The 22,121-nt window shown below is 32.4% G+C and overlaps 1 protein-coding gene across 1 annotated transcript in view; it reads right to left on the bottom strand.

Moving 5' to 3' along the window:
- LOC123664387 overlaps positions 1–22,121 on the bottom strand; it is a 229,224-nt gene that overhangs the window by 56,746 nt on the left and 150,357 nt on the right. The window contains exon 24 of the mRNA XM_045598933.1: positions 2,964–3,166. Coding sequence (XP_045454889.1) covers positions 2,964–3,166 — 203 coding nt within the window. The remainder of the gene's footprint in view (positions 1–2,963; positions 3,167–22,121) is intronic.

Here is a 22,121-nt window from a genome sequence, read left to right as displayed (position 1 = left end):
TCTGTAGTCAAATTGAAAATGTTTAAAAAAGGTTCTTTATTTTCATTATTTTTTGGTTTTCTTTAATTTTAAAATTTTAATTATGGTCGAATTTCGACCTCTAGGCGACCATTAGTATAAATAGTCATAAAAATTTATGTCAAACAAGTTAATAAAACCTCTTTAGTTTACCTAGTCACGTTATATTATCAATATTTTCTTTTCTATTGAAAGAGATTGTCTGTAAGAGGTCACTATTAGTGACGAGAACGTCTTTGGGCGCATTCAAGTTAAAACATTCTTATTATCTTTAATTATAAATGTGTGAATTACTATAAAACATTTAAAAAAATACAAATATATCAATATATTCGATAAGATATGACTGACAAAATTAATCCTTTGGGAAAAGTTTAAAAATATTATTGCACCAACCCATCATTAATTGATAACCGAACCCTCTTAATTATAAATTATTTCCCCTAATATTTCCTATTGTTTGTCACGTAATTCACAAGAGATTCATTTCAATTTATTAACGTTTACAATTAATTCAATTACATGACTACTGTCAAAAGTAATGTAATTGTGTGTGCTCGGAAGCGAAAACACTGAATTCAATTGACATCATTACTATAGTATCATACACATTATAAGGGATAGCTGAAAAACTACTCGTTAGATTATGCTTAAACTTAAATAAGGTCACACAACAAGCACGAGTTTTAGAATACAAATTATATTCAAAATCGGTGCACCCAGTAAAAGAGGACACATCGATAAGTCGAATTTAGAACATCCTCTTTTTTTTAAAGCAGTGAAAAATAAATACCGCATTTCTAATAGGTTTTTTTATGACATTACAGAATAAATCAAAACGTTTAGTTAAAAAATCAAAGAATCACTCTATCATTATCTTTTCGACATTTCATTACTGTACAACATTTTTTTAATATCTTGAGATTTCTTAACATATTTAAAAAAATGAATATATTTCAAAATTAACATATTTTAGCAAATCCGCTCCAAAATACGGATATAGATTCATTTCTATTATCTGTGGTAAAAATTTAGAAAGACAGTTTGACAAACTGATCAATTATTCGCTCGTTATTCCCGCCATTCACTCGCTCACAGATCAGCAATCTGTCTTGTTCTCGCGTTATATTGCGACTATATCACTTGCCGTTTGCCAAAGTCTGCGCGATAGGGCTTGTGTACATTTGAGACGTTTTTTTTTCTTCTAATTATATAATGTCTGTTCTTAGCAATATATGATTTTAATTCTGTAAATTTTTTGATAAAAAGTTCTTTATTTTTCTTTATTTATTCCTTATTTTAGTTATAAAAGTTGTATATCTCTATATTTGTGTGTTCGCACATAAACCAAAAGCAATCGAATAAAATTTGATATGATTTCGCAATCGTATGGCCTGGTCTAACATAAAAAATTAGAGCATGTTTTATCTTAACACACATATTTGAAGCAAGTTACGGGTACATCTAATTAATAACATAACTAGCCTATTGCTTATTGATATTTTTAATATTATATTTATATATGTTATATAATATAAACCACAACCTTTCCTTGAAAAGCGTGTAAATTTATCAACAAAAAAGTTATCTGTTCCGGTTTTTATTATCGACACATAACAGAAATCATTATGATATTCAAAGTACTATAACATAGATGCCTCTGAGAGCTCGTTAAGCCGTCGTTCCCGGTTGTTATAAATACTTAATAGCGAGCGTTACTCATAGTAGGGAATATATCCACCGACTCGCAGTAGAGAAGTGGGTTAGATTAAGTACCAACCCTTGTATAGAGAGAAAGCCTATATAATAGCTATTTATATTATTTTTTTTCGATCAAAATAATTATAATTATATATTTCTTGATGTCATTATCATATAACAGTACGAAAATCTTCATCATGATCAGACCCTTATTTGTGACCTAGCAAAAAATTTCAATGTTGCTGAGAACATTTATATATTTTTTCTCTTAAGAAAAATTTACCACTAATGCCCTTTTGTTTATGAGTACTGCATCTCGTTACATTATTTGTACGGACTTACCATGGCTAAATATGCCAGTTCAATGACCTCCTGTGTATTTTCGTGTAGTCATTAAATGATAAAGCTTTATTGCAGTAGATAATGATGAGCTCAATTTGGTACAGTGATTAATCTACAAGATAATCAGAGTCAATAAAAGATGCATTTTGTAAAAACGATCACTTATTTTGTGTTGATTTACATAACTGTGTAATGTGTATTTTTAACTATAAATTGTTTTTTATTTTTTATTTGTGGAAACCTGTAAAACTTTATTTGTAATGTATTTGTAATTACCTGTACCGTAGTCCTCGCATCACGGAAAGCGCATAGATGTTTGATAACTAGTTATTTATTTATTTTATTTATTAACTTTATTGCACACACAAAAAAGAAGATACATTTTAGAACGATTAGAACGAAAGATTTTTTTAGAATCATATAATTTGTAATATTTAGTTGTTGTTTGTAATATAATTTGTAATATTTTTATAAATTTAATATTTAGATATTTTTATCACACAGTAAAGAACTAGTTTCTAGGTATTAGAACAAAAGTATTATAGTTTTTCCAAACTTTGTTTCTGGGAACTGCTTTCGAGTGCGATACAATAGCTTTTTTTTGGGATTGATTGGAATCTGTGTTGAATGTATTTGTGTGTTTATCCATAAACAATTTTGTTTACTAATATATTTTCGATCTTAGGTCCGGAACATCACTATGTGCCTGTGTCTTTTTGAGTGTGCGTGTATGCGTGTGTGTGTGTGTGTTTGAGTGTCATCTCTAATCAGTTGTAAGTTGATAATATTCAAATCAAAGCTCCGACCGTTCTTCTACATGGAGAAAGCGAACTATGCCCAGCAGTGGGATTCCACAAACCAAACCAATCAAATAATAATATCGTAAATATTCATTAATTTACCTCCAAAATCTCATCGCCAACTTTGATCGGTGGATTCGACTTCACAGCTGCCCCGGCGGGGTTCATACCGCATATGAACACGGCCATGCGACTCCTGTCCCTGTGGCCCGCAAGACTGAGCCCGAGCCCGGCCTTCGGCGTCCTTTCCAACTTAACAACCACCACACTCTCACCGAGGGATGCATACTTCTTCTTGATTTTGTCTGTGAACAAGATACAAAAATTAAACCGCTACCATACAGATTCATACTAGTATTTGGTGAAGCTAGCATCTGAGATAAAGGTATGGAGTCACATTTCCCACAACAACAAAGGGATATGTGTTGAAAATCGCGCGTGCGCGAATCTATAAAGCTGGTCAAACAATTGACGCAGTAGGATAGGATAGGTTGTATATATAATATAAGATCTTAATCCAATTTTTAAGCCGTTTATAATAAATATCTATGCACTTGGACGCTGTGTGATTACGGCGTTAAGAATATAGCCACCCCCTCTCTTCCTGTGGGTGTTGTAAGAGGCGACTAAGAGTCAACACAGTTCCACTACTACCTTGAAACTTAAAAAGCCGACCGATGGTGGAATAACTATCCAACTGCTGGCTTTAAAATAGACAGGTTGAAGACGGGCAGCAGCGTCTTCGGCGGGATAAAGTCAGCCCTGGGGTCACCAACCCGCCTGCCTAGTGTGGTGACTATGGGCAAAACACATGAGTTCACTCCATTTTTGGCGCTAACTTGTGGAGGCATATGTCCAGCAGTGGACTGTAATAGGCTGAAATGATGATGATGATGATGATGATGATGATGATGATGATGATGCACTTGGATGTGTTGCATGACACCTGACAAGGAATTTGCCTTTTATTGGGAACCGTTGAAAAAAACATGTAATACTTTTAACAATATTTCTTTAAATTAACATTTTTTGTGCCTTTGGATCCTAACAAATCAAAATATCATACGACATCATAATCAAAATATAATAACATATGAAAATATCATATGAATCAAATATTTCGATTTAAAACAGGCTGGACTGGTATCTAAATCACTTGAAAACACGTTCACTTGAAATAGATGTTCACTTGAAAATAGCTACTAATATATAAACCAACTATTAAAAAAAAACTTACGTTTTAATGTAATTAATCCCGTAGAATTGTGAACAAAATTTTATAAAACGGTTCAAGCAATTGAAGTCTCAATTAGCAGTTCATCAAAGTACAAAAACATTTTAGCCCAGTTGCTATATTCAAAAAACGGTTCGTTTTGGTTATAATCCGTTAAAGATAAATCTAGATTAAAATAAAACACGTCCAAATTTAATGATTCGTAAGCTAAACAAACCGTTTTCTTAATAAAGCAACTGGGCATTAGAAAACTTCGGTTCAAATAAATCGACAAATCATTCGTCATTATTTTTCGACGATAAGTCAATCAATACATCAATCATTTACAGAGTTAATTTATCTTTAGATCAATTACTCGATGATCATAACAGAATTCTGTAATAACATATTAAAATAAACAAATTTTGATATGAAATATAAACTTAAATAATAATAACTAAACATTTTTTTTGAATATCATATCAAAAATTGACCGCTCCAGCGGGATTCGAACCCGCGTCTCCGACTGACCGTGTCGGTCGGTCGGGACACGGTCAGTCGGAGACGCGGGTTCGAATCCCGCTGGAGCGGTCAATTTTTGATATGATATTCAAAAAAAATGTTTAGAATTCCTAATGTGTGGGTACACAAAAATAAAATCGTACATATTAATAATAACTAGAAAAAAATCGTGGCATCTAAAAATCTTCATATTAAGAACTATTCTGAAATTACTACGAATACTACGAAATTAGAAATTACGCAGGTGAAACCGCCAGGCGTAGCTTTTGACGTCTCGTTAAGGCAACGGTAACAACACTGGCATATGGTTGTTCGATCACCGCACAATAGGCATACATTATATTCGCCGTGGTCTAAGTGTTTGTGTTTGTGTAATGTTTGTGTTTCTAGACCCCCAACACAAGAGTAAGCTTTAAGCTCTAGCTGATGCTTTGAGTGTAAGGCGTTTATTTCAAGCAATCAAATATTTTTGAGAGGTATAATAAGATAAAATTTTATTTCGGTGAACGAGTTTTAAACCAGGCGAGGCGACAACCACAGCTTACCTCTCATAATAATATCTTTATTGGATCCGCATACATAAATGCGAACAAAACATGTTTTTAATATATAATTAAGCTCAAATTACGAGTAATAAGGTCAAGTATTATAAGCCCAAAATAATTTTAATAATTTTAAATGATACTGTGTATGCCAAATAACTATATAAATAAAAATGAATGTTGCTAAGTGCATAACTCGAGAATGGCTCTACCGATTCGGCAATTTTTTATCTATGTTCCTTAAGGCCCGCGGGAGGTTTTAATAATAATAAAAAAAAAATACTATTAACTTGACAAAACTAAGTCTATCCGGGCAGCTAGTTTATTAATATTTTTGACTCGTATAAGACATTGTGACTTCCATGCCATTATATTTTAATCTTGTAATTGGTTTCTAGGAAAAGTGATGCCATAAGTATCGATCGTAACCGATGAAATGCTGTATGTATATTGATACTTTACCTTTTTATCTTAACACGTATTATCAGTGATAAAATTATAGTTCTCGGAAAAACTCGATTTAAACACACACGATCGGGGTCATGTTTTGATATTTAATATATCTGAAAGTAATTTAAATAAATTTGGACTACTAACTATATTATGACTAGACAAATAACTCTAGATATGAGAGAAGATTCAGATTAGACAAATAAATAGTAAAAAAAAAAAAAATTTTTTTTTCATTAACTACAATGGCTTCGCGCAGCCGCCATGTTTGATTTTTTTTTAATTTCACCTATCTAAAAACACTTGGGCAGCTAAGACGAACCTAACGATACCTCAATTATGTAAATCCGTTCAGTGGTTCTGGAAATATGAGGTAGTAAAGAATATTACAAACAAACATACATACATACAAGATACGCGCGAAAAACATAAGCCTTCCTTGGCAGTCAGGTAATAAATTAGTCGAAGTATGACTAAATCACCTAGTAATTATACAAATTCTATAAATACCTTAAAAAGTCCGCAATCTAACGGAAAATACATCTCTAATAATATTATAGTTCCAACGCAATAACATTCAAAATATATTGGAATGTATAAATGAGGCAACAACAAATAAACGTAACCAGTTTATTTTGGTTTCCAGACGCGAACTACCGGCTTTCGAGTTATTTATATTAGTACAATGAATAAATATATTTCAAAAATTACGTACCTACAGTATGATGTTTACAAGGTATGAGAGTACAAGTGTAAACTGAGTTTGAGCACAGCAGGACGTTTCCTGCTCAAAATATGGAGCAGCCCGACTGGGGTGGTCTCGATCTTACAGAAGATCACAGCTAAATAATACTGCTTTCAAGCAGTGTTGTATTCCTGTCGGTGACTAAGGTGACCAGAGCTCCTAGCGGGAATTGGGGATAGAGTCGGTAACGTGCTTGCGATGCTTCTCGTGTTACAGGCGTCTATAAGCTACGGTAATCGACATTTTTTTTATCGCTTCTAAAATTTGTACTACCTTCATCATCATTTCTGATTGTTGACATTGTGGTTCCACGACAATCTTCCTGTGTTCAATGAAATATAAAAATATCCTCAAACAATAACATTCTAAAGGTAAAATTGAGGATAAAATTCATTTTACAAACTCAGTTGAGGGGAATAGTCCCATTATCTACACTTTTATCCGTAACGAGATTTCCCTAAATGGTTTTTTGGATCGGTTTATTATATGATAAAGTAGTTTCCTCTCTCGTAGCGTTGATCAATTTCAGAAAGGTATTTTAAAAAATATAGTTTTATTTTGTGGGTTGAAATTTACTATAGTATAAAGTTGCCTTTGTATTTTAATATTATTTATTTGACCCCGCGAATTTCTTGGCATCATACAATTTTTGCGACTTTTTTATTTTTTTTGACACAAATCATGACCTGAAAATAAAGAAATTCTTGAGGATTTGCTTATTATAATTTTACTGTTTAATATTAGACAAGAGCCGATATTTTTTTTTACTTTTTACAATTTTTAATGACATAAGCACTGGCCTATATAGGTGGTGGTCTAATTAAGCGATTTGGTTCTCTTGCGAAGAATTAATAAGTTTGGAATAAATTAACAATCTAAACGAATTTTTATTAGGGTCGATTCTGTTGGATATACAATAAAAACATTGTTTATCTGTGCTCATCCACTCTAATTTATATTTTTGTATATGGTATCATTTTTTTTCTTCTTGTCATCGATGGCGACTAAAGATGTGTTAATTGCTCTGCTGTGTAATTGCTTTTGTAAAGTCCGCGTGTACAGAATAAAGTATAGAGAAGCAAGAATACAAACGCCTATCATTAACCCAAACCCAATAGGTTATGGGCCCAGACACAAAAGCAGAAAAGAAGAGTAATAAAACCAGATAATTAACGATTCTTTTTATAAGGAATTCATCTTGGTTTTGATAGCGTGCTTTCAAGTATAAAGAGGCACGACAGAAGATAAAGTTGCAACAAAATTTTGCAATACAGAAGAAATATAGATACGAAAGGGAATATTTATATAAAAAACAAAATAACAGTAAAGAAAAATGGAACGGGCAATTATTTTAAACGAACAAAACTGGACAACATGGCGGTTCCAGATATCCATTGTTTTAAAGTCGCGAGGTTTATTCAACATGGTCACCGCGAAGTGTACCAAAGAAGAAAGCGAAATAGATCAGAAAGCTCAAGAGTTAATTGTAACGAGAGTGGAAGAGAATATTCTTACACTGCTGACAAGTTGTGCAACAGCCTATGACATGTGGGAGAAATTGACTACTATCTACGAAGCGAAATCCAAGGTAGGAATCCATTTATTACAACAAAAATTTTACAATCTAAAATATGAAGGACCTATGGCTAAATTTATGGCACAGATAGAAGAGTTATTGCATCAATTAAAAGCACATGGCGAAGAGATATCAGAAAATATGACTATTACTAAGATATTATTATGTCTACCACAAGAATATAAACATTTCATCTCAGCGTGGGAAAGTGTTCAGAGTTCGGAGCAAACTATAAAGAATTTAACAGCGCGACTATTGGTTGAAGAAGAGAGACTGCAAATTAATGGTAACATAGGACAGACTACAGAAGCATTTGTGGTAAATAAATCTAATAACAGATACAGAAGAGATTTAACAAAGAAAAAGTTTCTTTCGAATAATATGAATAGCAATGGTATTAAGTGCTATCACTGCGGTAAATATGGACATTTCAAGAATCAGTGTAACTCACGGCCGTGTAATTATTGTGGTAAGATAGGACATCTTTATAATGACTGTAAATTTCGATTAAATAAAGTTAAAGAATGTAATAAGAGTAATAACAGTGTCTCAAAAGCATATATTGTAAATTTAAATTTTGCGGATAGTTGTTGGATACTAGATACAGGTGCGAGCGAACATATGTGTAAAAATATGCAATTGTTTACAGAATATAGAAAGCTTCAGTGCAATAAATATGTAACGGTAGGAAACGGAAATAAGTTAAAAGTAGAAGGTAAAGGTAAAATTAAATTTTTAGCATTTAATGGTAACAGTTTTGAAGAGTCAGTCTTACTTGAAGTGCTCTATGTTCCAGACCTAACAGTAAATTTATTTTCTGTTGTTTGTGCTATGGATAAAGGTTATGTTATGAAATCAACAAAAATTGGTTGTCACTTTGTTAAAGACGGTGAGGTTACTTGTACGGCTACTCGGGTTGATAACTTATTCATTATGAATTTTAAATTTAATAACTCTGTAGCATTGGCGTCTTTGACAGAATGGCATGAACGTTTTGCTCATCAAAATTATAATTTGGTAAAAGAAACATTAAATAGTTATAATATTAAATATGATGGAAATATAGAACAATGTATACCGTGTATAGAAGGAAAGCAGCATAGATTAACATTTAGTAAAAGTGATTATAGAGCAAGTTCTGTAGGGGAATTAATTCATATGGATTTATGTGGTCCTATGGAGAAAGAATCGTTAGGAGGTTCTAAATATTTTTTACTTTTTAAAGATGATTATAGTTCTTATAGATTTGTATATTTTCTAAAAAATAAATCTGAAACAGCTGACTTGATAGAAGATTTCATATTAACTTTCAGTAATGAGTCTAGGTCTACAATCAAAAGGTTTCGATCTGATAATGGTACTGAGTTTATAAATACTAAATTCAAAAATTTATGTAAAAATAGAGGGATCATTCATGAAACTACAGTACCCTACACACCAGAACAGAATGGCAGAGCTGAACGAGAGATGAGGACTATTGTCGAAGCAGCGAGAACAATGTTACAGGCAAAGAGTCTTGGAAAGGAATTTTGGGCTGAGGCGGTAAGTACTGCAACTTATGTAATAAATAGGACTGGTAAGACAAAAGAAGCTGGCAAAACACCATTTGAATTATTTTACAACAAACAGAAGTATGATATTACTTTATTAAAAACATTTGGAACAGAAGTGTATGTACATATACCAACTCAAAATCGATTAAAGTGGGATAGTAAAAGCATGAAAGGAATATTTGTTGGATATGGGATTAATATCACAAATGGATGTCAAGAGTGCTTTTCTTAATGGAGAGATAGAAGAAGAGGTTTATTTAAAAATGCCAAAGGGTATCGAAGTGGCGGACAACAATAAAGTATTAAAATTGCAAAAAAGTCTATATGGACTAAAGAAGTCTCCAAAGAATTGGAATGACAGATTTAATAATTTTATGATTAAACAGGGTTTTGAAAGAAGTAAGGCAGATTATTGTCTTTATTATAAAAAGAATTTAAAGTTTTACTTATTGTTATATGTAGATGATCTTATAATTTTATGTGAGAAAAAAGAAGATATAGAAAGACTAAAATTTATATTACAGAAAGAATTTGATATGACAAACATGGGAAATAATAACAAATTTAAATACCTAGGTATTAATATAACAAAATCGGATAGTAAAATTACATTAGATCAAATACAGTATTTAAAAGATATTTTAAAGTTATATAAAATGGAGAATTGTAATACAGTTGCTACACCTATAGAAAAAGGATTAGAATTACCAAGAAAACTATGTGAAAATAAAGAGTTAGAAAAGAAGTGTAGAGAACTTGTAGGAAGATTAATGTACACTATGTTAGGAACAAGACCTGACATATGTTTTGCTTTAAGCTATTTGAGTAGATTTCAAGTTTATGCAAGTTTAGAGTTATGGAAAGCATTAAAACGTATATTACGCTACATAAAGGGGACATTAGAGTATAAATTAAATTATGAAGCTGGTCAAGATACTCCATTATTAGGATATACAGATGCAGACTGGGCTGGAGACAAAATTTGTAGAAAATCTACTTCGGGCTATGTGATGAAGGTTTATGGGTGTACTGTATCATGGTGTAGTTCAAAACAACAATGTATAGCATTATCTTCGACAGAATCTGAATATATAGCATTAGGTAGAGGCATTGCAGAAGGATGTTGGGTTAGAAATTTATTAAAAGAAATAGGATTAAAATGTAATAGTTTTATTATTTTTGTAGATAATCAGTCAGCTATATATGTATCAAAAAATCCAGAACAACATAGAAAACTTAAACACATAGATTTAAAGTATCATTTTGTAAGGGATAAGGTTATAAAACAAATAGTATTATTGAGATATATATGTACTAATAGACAGATTGCAGATATGTTTACTAAGTGTTTAAATAGAGAAAAGTTTAAGAAGTTTTGTATTGATCTAAATTTGTTAATAGAATAAGTTTTATTTTAGTTTGTAAAGTTAATAAAAGAATAATTTTTGTATGTATTTTTAAATAGAAGTATAGAATAGAAATAGAGTCGATGAGCATATCTGTTTTTATTGAGGAAGGGTGTTGGATATACAATAAAAACATTGTTTATCTGTGCTCATCCACTCTAATTTATATTTTTGTATATGGTATCATTTTTTTTCTTCTTGTCATCGATGGCGACTAAAGATGTGTTAATTGCTCTGCTGTGTAATTGCTTTTGTAAAGTCCGCGTGTACAGAATAAAGTATAGAGAAGCAAGAATACAAACGCCTATCATTAACCCAAACCCAATAGATTCACTTCATGATCTCACTTCCTTTTTCAGTTTATAATATTTTGCCGTATTAATCTTTTTAATTTTTTTTATGCACGTTTTTATAGAGGATGGGCTGAGCTTCGTGTGATATTTACTTTTATTGAAATACATAGCTGACTAGTTTGACAGTTGATAGTTTAAACAAGCGTTAAGTTTTCTGAAATTTTCCCATTTTATGCACTATTTTCATTATTTTTCATTCTGTAATTGTTGTGTTTCATTGTGTTTTCATATTTTTCATTCTGTAATTGTTGTTTTTCATTGTGTTTTCATTCCTTTTACAAATTATTAGAATACTTTAAAATTAAATATGAATAAAATCGATAAAGTTAAGCCATAGAGCCATTTTGCCACGACCAAGGAAAATAGCGATAATTTTAGTAAACAAATATAAAATACAGAATATAATACGTTATTCACAATATCTTTTACGAAAATCGCGTTTTCAGGCAAATAATACAGAATAGGTGATATTTGATATACCGCACGGCGTGCCAAAAACTTGTCATAATACAATTTCAAGAACATTTCCCTCCATAGCAATATTCGAGAACTTAGTTCGATCGAAACTTCTCGAAATCCACCGTCAGATGTTAAAGATTTAAGTTATCTTCGTTTATAACAGTCACTACTTGGCCAAGTTAAATATTTCTTCGTCAAGGTTGGGTTCTGTTTATGAAAATATATTGCCTTAATATTTCGACCGAGTTAGGGTTTTAAGGTGACGTAACTTCTTTCTTCTCTTTATCTATATAAATAAAAACGAATGTTCCTAAGCGATTGAGAGAATGGCTCGATCAAATCAGATATTTTTTTTGTATGTTCCTTAAGGCCTATGGGAGGTTTTAATACAAAAAAGATATATAAAAAGTTGTACATTTATTTAATTTTTACTATAAACTATTGACAGCTAGTATAGAATAAAATAATTTGATAAAATAAAACTTTATCATTTGGACTGACAGTTTCTTCTCTATTACAATAAAAAATTACTTCACTGCTTCTTACTCTGGTAAAAATACTAACAACACTCACAGCCACAATCGACTCTGATTTGTTATCGCCAGTCAATAGGAAACGAGACCGCGCAGGAAATAAATAAATTGATTGATTAAATTTATATAATAGTAGCGGCCCGTCCCGGCTTCGCACGGTTGCAAAAACTATCAGTGTTACTCTACTATATTATGCATGTATTATACTCTCTCACTCTAGAATCACACTATTTACTAAAGGAAACTGAATCAAAATCCGTTGCGTAGTTTTAAAGATCTAAGCATACAGACAGCGGAAGGTGATTTTGTTTTATATTATGTAATGATTTTAAAAGAAATAATTTAATCATGTTTTAACTTGATATCATATTGACAAGAATCGTAACAATGTTATGCTTTTATCTGTTACAAATTCTGTACGGAAGAAATATTTCTATTTAAAACAATATACAGAACTGAATACCTATGTGCTGGTTTAGTATAAAAAATGGCATTTCTTTCGTCTATATAAAACGTCAACTGACAAATTTCGTCACTGATCAAGAGTTTAGCGAGAAACTACATAAAAAAACCAAAGTTATGTTAAAAAAAGATCATTTTTTTATTTGGTAAACAAATAAGAAATACAAACTTCGTTGAATAAAAATGTATACTATTATTATAAACCTGAAGTTTGTTTGTTTGTTTGAACGCGTTAATCACAGGTCCAATTTGAAAAAAAAAAAAATCAGTAATTCTAAGGCATTTTTAATATCATATCAAAAATCGACCGTTCCGTAAGTCGGAGATGCAGGTTCGATCCCCGCTGGAACGGTCGATTTTTGATATGATATTAAAAAATTGTTATGAATTTCCTAAAGTGTGGGTAACACAAAAATGAATCGTACGAATTAAATTTGTCAGTGTTAGATAGACGATAGATATCAAGGAAGGCTATAGGCTATTTTTTTTTCAAATTAACGCGTGTGAAACCGCAGGGCTTAGCTCGTGTATAATAAAACAAAATTAAATCATATCATTATAGATACAGGACCACAACAATATACGAAAATATACCTATCACGGACTTAAAAATATAACCCCATACCAGGATGAAGGACAGTAGTCTTCGTTGAAGTGTGTCGTTGGCACCATTTGGAAGGGAACTCCAAAAATCAATTGCCGCGTGTACGAAAGAGTACTTGAGAATGGCCGGAACGATTCGGTTGGATTTTGTTTTGTTGTGTTCGGAATTGTTACGAAAAGGTTATTGTGTCAGAATAGCTTTACAGCATGCGGCAAGAGTTGAAAATTCAAATGTTTTTGGTAAAGAATACGTGATGTTCACTTTTACCTAGTGCACTTCAGACACTATTTATTAATTTACACCAGTATAATACTAAATTTCTAGTTAAATAATAGTAGCTTTACTTGTACAAAAATAATAAACACCTTCAAATTTTAATTTGTAAAATGAGGATTCGAAAGTGCTCATGGGGTCAATTTGAATTAAGTTATTTTTGATTTTGATTTTGAAATATATATATTTTAACTAGCTGACCCCGCAAACGTTGTTTTGCTATATATCTTATTAACCCTCTTAACCCCCCCCCCCCCCCTACAACTTAGGGGTGTGAAAAATAGATGTTGTTCGATTCTCAGACCTACCCGATATGCACACAAAATTTCACGAGAATCGGTCAAGCCGTTTCAGAGGAGTTTAACACCGCTACACGAGAATTTTATATATTAGATTAAAAAATACGACATGAAAAACAAAAATTCCTACTGTCTACTTACACTTCTTATGATAAATCGACTGATATTTTTAAATTCGTCAAATAGTTTAGCGTACAGAGCGTGCCAAGATACGAACTACTTACGAACGAATACATACGGGCGATACGAATCGTGTATTATATAGACACACACACACACCACACACGTGGACAAAAAAATCCTTTTTTTTTGTAGTATTAAAAATGTAAATGCATCATAGCCATTGTAATGATCTGATTAAACCAAGTGTTTCTGGGTCAAGAGTGCTCGGCGTAGACTCCTATGGCACTCGAGTAACAAAGATGAAATCGATACAGCATGAACGGGAGCACGAATGTGTTTAAAATATCTTGATGGATTTTAGGAAAATAATGTATTTTGTAGTTGTAATATGTAGCTGAGACTATTTTAGGAATGAATGAGTAATATTTCATTTGACACCTACATGATACAATCCGCGTTGAATCACTATTCACTACTTCTCGTGATATGACGTTTAATGGCCTATAACCGTTTAAAGCAAAAAGTTTATTTAGCCAGTATAGCCTAAGATTAGATTGATCGTGGAAATCAATTATGACAGCTTCATAATATTCCTTTAAATAAATAAATATCGTATTATATATACACATGATCGTCTGTTCCTAAGTTTAAGCAACCCAATGCTTGTGTTATAGGTAACAACTGATATAACTAAATATTTTTTTGATAAATAGACTTAAAAATACTACATATATAAATAAATATAAATATTACATCCACACTTAAGAGGGAGTGGAACTCGCAAACCCTAGCGAGTAGGGCTAGTGAAACGTTTACTTGCTGAGTTTGGCTTTCTGTTGTAATACTACCCACTATTTAAGCGAGGGAAGACTAAAATTTAAGGCTTGATGCGTTTCAGTAGAAATTGGACTCAACAGTAATAACTCGTGAGAAGAATCACTCCGTTACGCTACTCCACTGTGGATTGGCGGATATATTCTTAAAATTTCCAGAGACAAGTTGATTTCTTAAGATATCTACGAAATTAATTGATTTTAACGATATTTGGCTAGCCCATTGGTGCAGTTTGTAGTGGCCTTGCTTTCTGAGCTTGCTGTAATATTTTTATTTATGTATTTAAATATGTATTATATCTATGTAATATAAATATATGCCGTGTGGTTTCGGCCGAGTAGAATAGCACCAACCCCATTCTTCCCGTGGAGGTCGTAAAAGGCGACCGAGGGATAAACCTGGCTCAAAATCATTTGGGTACTGGAGAAGGAAAACTTCATTTGAAACCCGGAATGGGGTCTCCGTCAAGCATTCGTGGCATAGCTCTAAAATGCGAAAGACTCCTGCAGCCGAACTGGCTCCACACGTATCGACTCGTCGTTCCTGTGGGCCTAGCCAGTGAGGTCGAGAGGGTGGCGCAGAGCTGGCAACTGTGCTTTTTCCTGAAGAGTGTCCTAGGCGACACAGTGTCCGTCTGACACTGTCTAAATAGACTGACTAAGGCCAATAATGATGATAATACCTATGTACTACGTAGATATTTACTTATTTTTGTTAACTGTAATTTAATTTCAACCTTATACCTATCTAAATAACTGAAAACCTACCTAACTGTAATTTAATTTCAACTTCACGTTAGTTATTTTAATACCCGTACATAGGAAAAACCAAACCCTTACTTTTAATTTCTAAACGACGAGTAAAATTAAGAAGCAGATTAGGTGATCAGACATTGGGTTCTTTGTTATTTTTACGTTCCTATTTTCGCAATAATATTTATTATTTAATTATACTAATTATTGTGAATGTTTTTGACTAATAACTCATAATATCTACGTTTAAAATTATATAACATAACAATACACTTTATTGTACACTAAAACAAAAATAATACATATCAGATTGATTTTAACGAAGTATCACAAGGTACAAAGGGCGGCCTTATCGCTGAAAAACGATTTCTTCCAGGCAACCTAGAGGCAGAGGAGATGGTATTGTGTCGGCGTAGTTGTACAAATTGTGACATAAACGTGTAAATATATGAATTTATATGTTCAAATATAAAACATATAAATACATATATTTACACTAAACTAAGTAGGTAACTAGCTCCTTCAGTTAAATGTTAATGTTTAAGTATTGAGGTTTATTGATTGTTTATAGTACAAAATATTAGTGTTTAAATATTTATTAGTAATTATGATTAGTTAATAGCACCGTAGTGTCCTAAGCTCAAGAATAAAAGCTGAAATTTTTACATGTGTTTTTAACTTTTTTTTATTAAATTCTAAAATGATAGATAAATGATGGATCCCTTCATTGCTTTTCGTCAACCTTGAAATCCCAGGATCGGAAAAAGGGCCGGGATCAAATAATCTAATCGTGTTCAAAATTGAATGATTTCTGAATATAAGAGCCAGGCTTACACCTGCGATAATCCGCCTTGACCGCATGAATCATATGTTCTCCTGGTACAATTTGACTTTTAATTGAACTGAACTAAAATAGTTGGTAGGCGTCCCACTACTAACTAGTAAAGGACTATTACCCGTTTATACGAGAGTCTCGAATAGTAATTATATTCAGTACTAGCCGATCCGTGCCCACTTTATTGAGGATTAATTATTTTTGTGATGAATGAATGAATGAAAATTTATAGTAAAGTTTTCATCTCCTCGCGTATTTCTCCGACTTGATTTACATATACTATTATTTTTCATTGTTTTTTTTGTTCAATAAAAATAAAATATAGCCTATATCACTCCTGAATAGTGTAGCTTTCTGTTAGTGAAAGAATTTTCATGATCCGATCAGTATTTGCGAAGATTACCCCCTACATACAAACAAAGTTAAAAACTTTACCTCTTTATAATATTAGTATAGATATAGACATAACACGTGGTTCAATAAGTCCCGAGACTAAGTACTAAAAAAAGGTCTTTTTTATAAAATTAATTTCTATTCATCAACATAGTCTCCTCCAAGAGCGATACAGTCCCTCCAACGCTTTTCTAACTTTTCTATCCCATGTGTGTAGAACGATTTGTCTTTGGCTTCAAAATAAGCCTCCGTTGGTGCGATAACTTCACTATTTGAGTCAAATTTCTTACCTTGAAGCATTTTTTTGAGGTCTGCAAACAGCCAGTAATCGCTAGGGGCCAAGTCTGGCGAATAAGGGGTATGAGGAAGCAATTCGAAGCCCAATTCGTTAATTTTGGCCATCGTTCTCACGGACTTGTAACAAGGCGCGTTGTCCTGGTGAAACACCACTTTCTTTTTGTTCATGTGGGGCCGTTTATCCGCAATTTCGTACTTCAATCGCTCCAATAAGCACATGTAATAGTCACTATTTATATTTTGCCCCTTTTCAAGGTAGTCGATGAAAAGTATTCCATGCGCATCCCAAAATATAGACGCCATAATCTTACCGGCCGATTTCTGAGTCTTTGGACGCTTCGGGCGGCTTTCGCCAGCCGCTCTCCACTCCGCTGCCTGCCGATTGGATTCCGGAGTGAAATGGTATATCCAGGTTTCATTCATTGTTACATACCGACGTAAAAAATCCTTTTTATTATGATTCATCAGCGCCAAACATCGCTCTGAATCATTGATACGTTGTTCCTTTTGATTAGTTGTAAGCAAACGCGGCACCCACTTAGAAAAAAGCTTTTTCATGGCCAAATTTTTATGTAAAATAGTGAAAACACTACCAGCTGAAATCTTCACTATCTCGGCTATCTCTCGCACTTTTACCTTCTGATCTTCCAATACGATTTTGAGGACTTGGTTAATATTTTGTTGAGTCACTGCTTCATTTGGACGACCTAAGCGTTCCCCATCATTGGTGTCCATGCGACCGCGTTTGAAGTCGGCATACCACCGACAAATGGTTGCTTTAGAGGGAGCTGATCCTGCATAACATTTTATAAGCCATTGCTGTGCTTCAACGGTATTTTTTCCCATTAAAAAACAATGTTTTATCAACACGCGAAACTCGTTTTTTTCCATTGTATCGAAATTACAACCGTAGCGTCACTTAAATGGTTCAAAATCAATAATTTTATTGTTCCATTTTTAAAAATTTGACACATATTCTTGTATTGATAGCCAGTACTTTTTAAAAATCAAAAGAGTTTTTTAATATATGCGCCATTTCCAGGTTAGTCTCGGGACTTATTGAACGATCTAGTACATTCTTCTTTCAATATAATAAAAATAAACGATAATACTAATAAAGCAGTAAAGGGAAAAATAATCAAATGAGATATGAAATTTCTGTGGAATTATTTCAGAATGATATGGCATTTTGAGTGCCCAATAAACAGAGAAGTTGATTAATGGCACAGTCCTAGATTGTTTGCAGCAATAAAACTCTTAGTAACTCGGCTTGGCTATGCTTCTTATTTCGTTACTTCAAGGGCGCGACAGTTTAGGTAAAAGACTTCCATTTGACCGTGACTAAATGTGCTTTCATATTAAATTATATTTTTATTTCGATTTTATGAGGCGTTTGTATTGTTTTATCGTATTTGTACTTCTTACAGCGTCCCAATGTAGATATCCCCCTGCATATGAAAGGGGTTGCCGAATATTTACCCGATCTGTTCTTATGTGCGTTTGTCTGTGCGAGCAATTGCGTGTATGTGTGTGGGTATGTATATATGTGTGTAAAATACAATTTCGTGATCCAGTATTGTCACACCTATCTTTTTGTATAATATAGCCCGAGTTATGACAAATAATAATTTTGCCTAAATTATCTAAAATTTACATAAAATAACTGCTGGCTCCAATACGGCTCAGTTTCAGTTATATTTTTTAATATAAAGATGTCTATTTTTAACTAGCCCGATGGCGCAGATTTTAGTGACCATGCTTTCTACTCCGGGCTTGTGGGTTCGATTCCCGCTTGAGTCTGGGTGTAATATATATGTTGATTCATATATGTATAATATCTATGTAAATTTATCGAAAACTATATATTTTACTATATCTGTCGGCTGTTACCTATAACACAAGCATCAATCGAAGCAAGATCGTGTCTGTATGTTATAAGATATTTATTTATTTAAATTTGATTGAAATCTTACGAGTGCTTTTTGAGTTAACCCTACTCATGCGTTAATACGGATTTAATTTACTGTTTTCATCATCAGTCCTATTGCAGTCCACTGCTGGACATAGGCCTCCACAAGTTTACTGTTTTACCGACTACGTATCGTACGTAAGTCGATGTAATTTGATTGAAGTTGGTTCTTATTCGTTTGCGAGCAAACACAATTGAACATTTACGGGTTACTAATTTTATATATTTATTTATTATTGAAATGCATTTGTAAAATATTAGTACTAAAGAATCGTGAGAGTTAAACCTTATGAAATATCCGGCAATCCTGATAAAACGATATAGCTTCAACCAATCAACTTCGAAGCAAAAGTACCCTATCACTTATACCAAACGCTGCTTGTGCATTTTCAGAATACAGTATAGCATATACAATTAAACATAAATTAAAACTGAAAAGTTAAATGGTAATACTACAAAAATGAAAACTAAAATATGAAATTCGTAAACGAACATTGAGAAGTCAATCGACGTCCAGCGAAAGTTTATCTTGATTCCATTACTCGATGCAAAACGGTACGGTTGCAATCAAAAGCGTCTAGACGTGAATATTATTTTAAACTAGCTTCTGCCCGTGACTTTGTCCGCGTGGAATAGGGTCAATTCTGTCATACATGACTTTTGCAAAACTTTAACTGTTTACGCAGTGCACGCAGCGGGATGCTTTCAAAAGAAAAGAAAAACGATTTTGAATAATTCTTTCAATGTCTAACACCGAAAGAATTTTTCAAATCAGACCAGTAGTTTCTGAGATTAGCGCGTTCAAGTAAACAAATAAACAAACAAAATCTTCAGCTTTATAATATTAATTGGTATAGATAATTTATAAAACAAATGATCTGACGCAATATCCACAAAAATTTGTTAATAATATTTTATAGGGGAATTAGAATTTGCGATAGGTTAGAAATGTGGCAATTGACAAATTTATTTAAAGATAAACGCTTGGAAACAAATAAAAACGAATCACCGAATTGTAGGTACGCAATGCTTTCGATCGACTGCGACAATATTTCGTTTTTGTAATCGTTATTATAAGAAAAAGATTTGTGTAAAAGATTTTTTAACACAAATATGGCAAACAATCATACGACACATTGATCGCAAATACCGAAGCTTATGGACGGCTGCAACACAACGCTGATTGAGAACGGTATTGTTATCTGTGACCTCCTTCCTGTAAGGTTCCTTAGTCGGTTTTCCAAATTTTGAAAAATATTTCGTTCTGCCCAAAATCTATTAACTCACAAAAAAAATGGCGACGTCGCGACCTTAATACCGCATATTTTATATTTTAACTTGATTGATTCGGGCAATTGATACTTTTGTAATTTCAACTAATTAATTTATTAGATTAAATTACATTGATTTTAATTGTAGACTCATAATTATGTTTCATCACATAAGCTCTTTGGCTATTACTGTTAGAACGCATTATGACTTTTTCTGATACTATTTAAACGAAGAAAAGGTCTTAAGTCATGTGACTCACGGATACTTATTATATGTTTACCATTTTCATGAAAATCAACGTTTGCAAAAAGAAAATTTTTAAGGTCTTAAAACGTTTTCCCCGTCATGGTTTTCCATTACGGTCTCAGATGTTTTCCTCATTATAAAGTTTTAATGATCGCTTAATTAACAAAGGATTGAAAGGCCAAGTTGAGGTATCATAACCTACTGACATTTAATACGTATGTGGTGTATTAGTAGAGAATTAATTTTGTTGTTTAAAAGCAATTTAACTTCGCTCTGCTTTAAAAGATTAGTTATGATATGTTAGTTCATAGTTTACAACTTTTAAAACTATTTAAATGTTTGTGGGAACTCAATATAATTTCAATAATAATACATTGAATTATCATTCATTTATTTATTAATTTTATCAAATTATTTTAGTATGTTTCATGTGATCTGTAAAGTACACCAAGATGTAAATATACATTTACATAATAAACGTATAGATTTCCTTTCTTATTTCATAAATTTTCTAATATCCGATCATATAATAAAGACAATATCTCCATTGTGATAGTTAAGAAAAGAAAAGAGGAACTAAGACACTTAAAAATTGCCAGTGAGACTCGCGAAATCAAAATATATAACTGTATTCGTCCATTTACAAGTTATAAAAAATGTATACATTTAATAATAACGAGATTATATACAAGATTATATTAGAACATATATATATGTTTAAACATACATACAGGTCAAAAACGTAGAACTATTTTGTGTCACGCAACAAAAACCCTTTTTTCTCCAACTGTACACCACTCAATGCATCATCGCACCCATCAGCAGTATTGGAAACGATATCACTCATAAGGCATATATCCACATAAAAAAGGGAGCAACATTTATCTGTTCAATTTAATATTCAATTCAAGGAATCGAGAGTAGTGATTGTATTAGCTTTCAATATCTCTAGCTTACAATGTTAGTGTACAGCCATACTAATGTCAATGACCTATCGTGGATACTTATCCATTTACAGATGTCAATATATTTCGTATCGCGAAAGAAATTTTCTTTTTTTTGCCTTAATTCGTTATCAGCTGATGAGTTTTTAGTGCAGCTTTTCTTTCTTTTTCAGTTTTCTAGTTTGTTAGTGTTGTAGTTTGTAGATTTCCGCCCGAGTATTATATCAATGTACCGTATGTATCAAAAAAAAGCTTTGTCAGTAAGTTGTTACCTACACAAGCGTTAAGTTACCTTAGGACCAGGACCGTGTGTGAATATTATGAAATATTATATAGATAATAAAAGAAACATTTCATGCAAGACATATTTTTTAAAGTACCCCTTTCTTTGTTTAAGAGAAGGGTCAGACGTATTATGATATCTTATTACTTCTTATCGTTCGTTACTTCACTTCGTTTTTTAAGGGGTAATAATGTATACGTCATAATTAAATTACTACAGATGGAGCAAGAGAGAGTATAAATATAAAACTGAGTATATGAGTTTGACTAGCCCGTTGGCGCAGTTTGCAGTGACCCTGCTTTCTGCTCCGGGGGTTGTGGGT

This window comes from Melitaea cinxia, chromosome 22 (genome assembly GCF_905220565.1).
Source record: "Melitaea cinxia chromosome 22, ilMelCinx1.1, whole genome shotgun sequence".
NCBI lineage: Eukaryota > Metazoa > Arthropoda > Insecta > Lepidoptera > Nymphalidae > Melitaea > Melitaea cinxia.
This window is presented reverse-complemented; position numbering and strand designations above follow the sequence as displayed.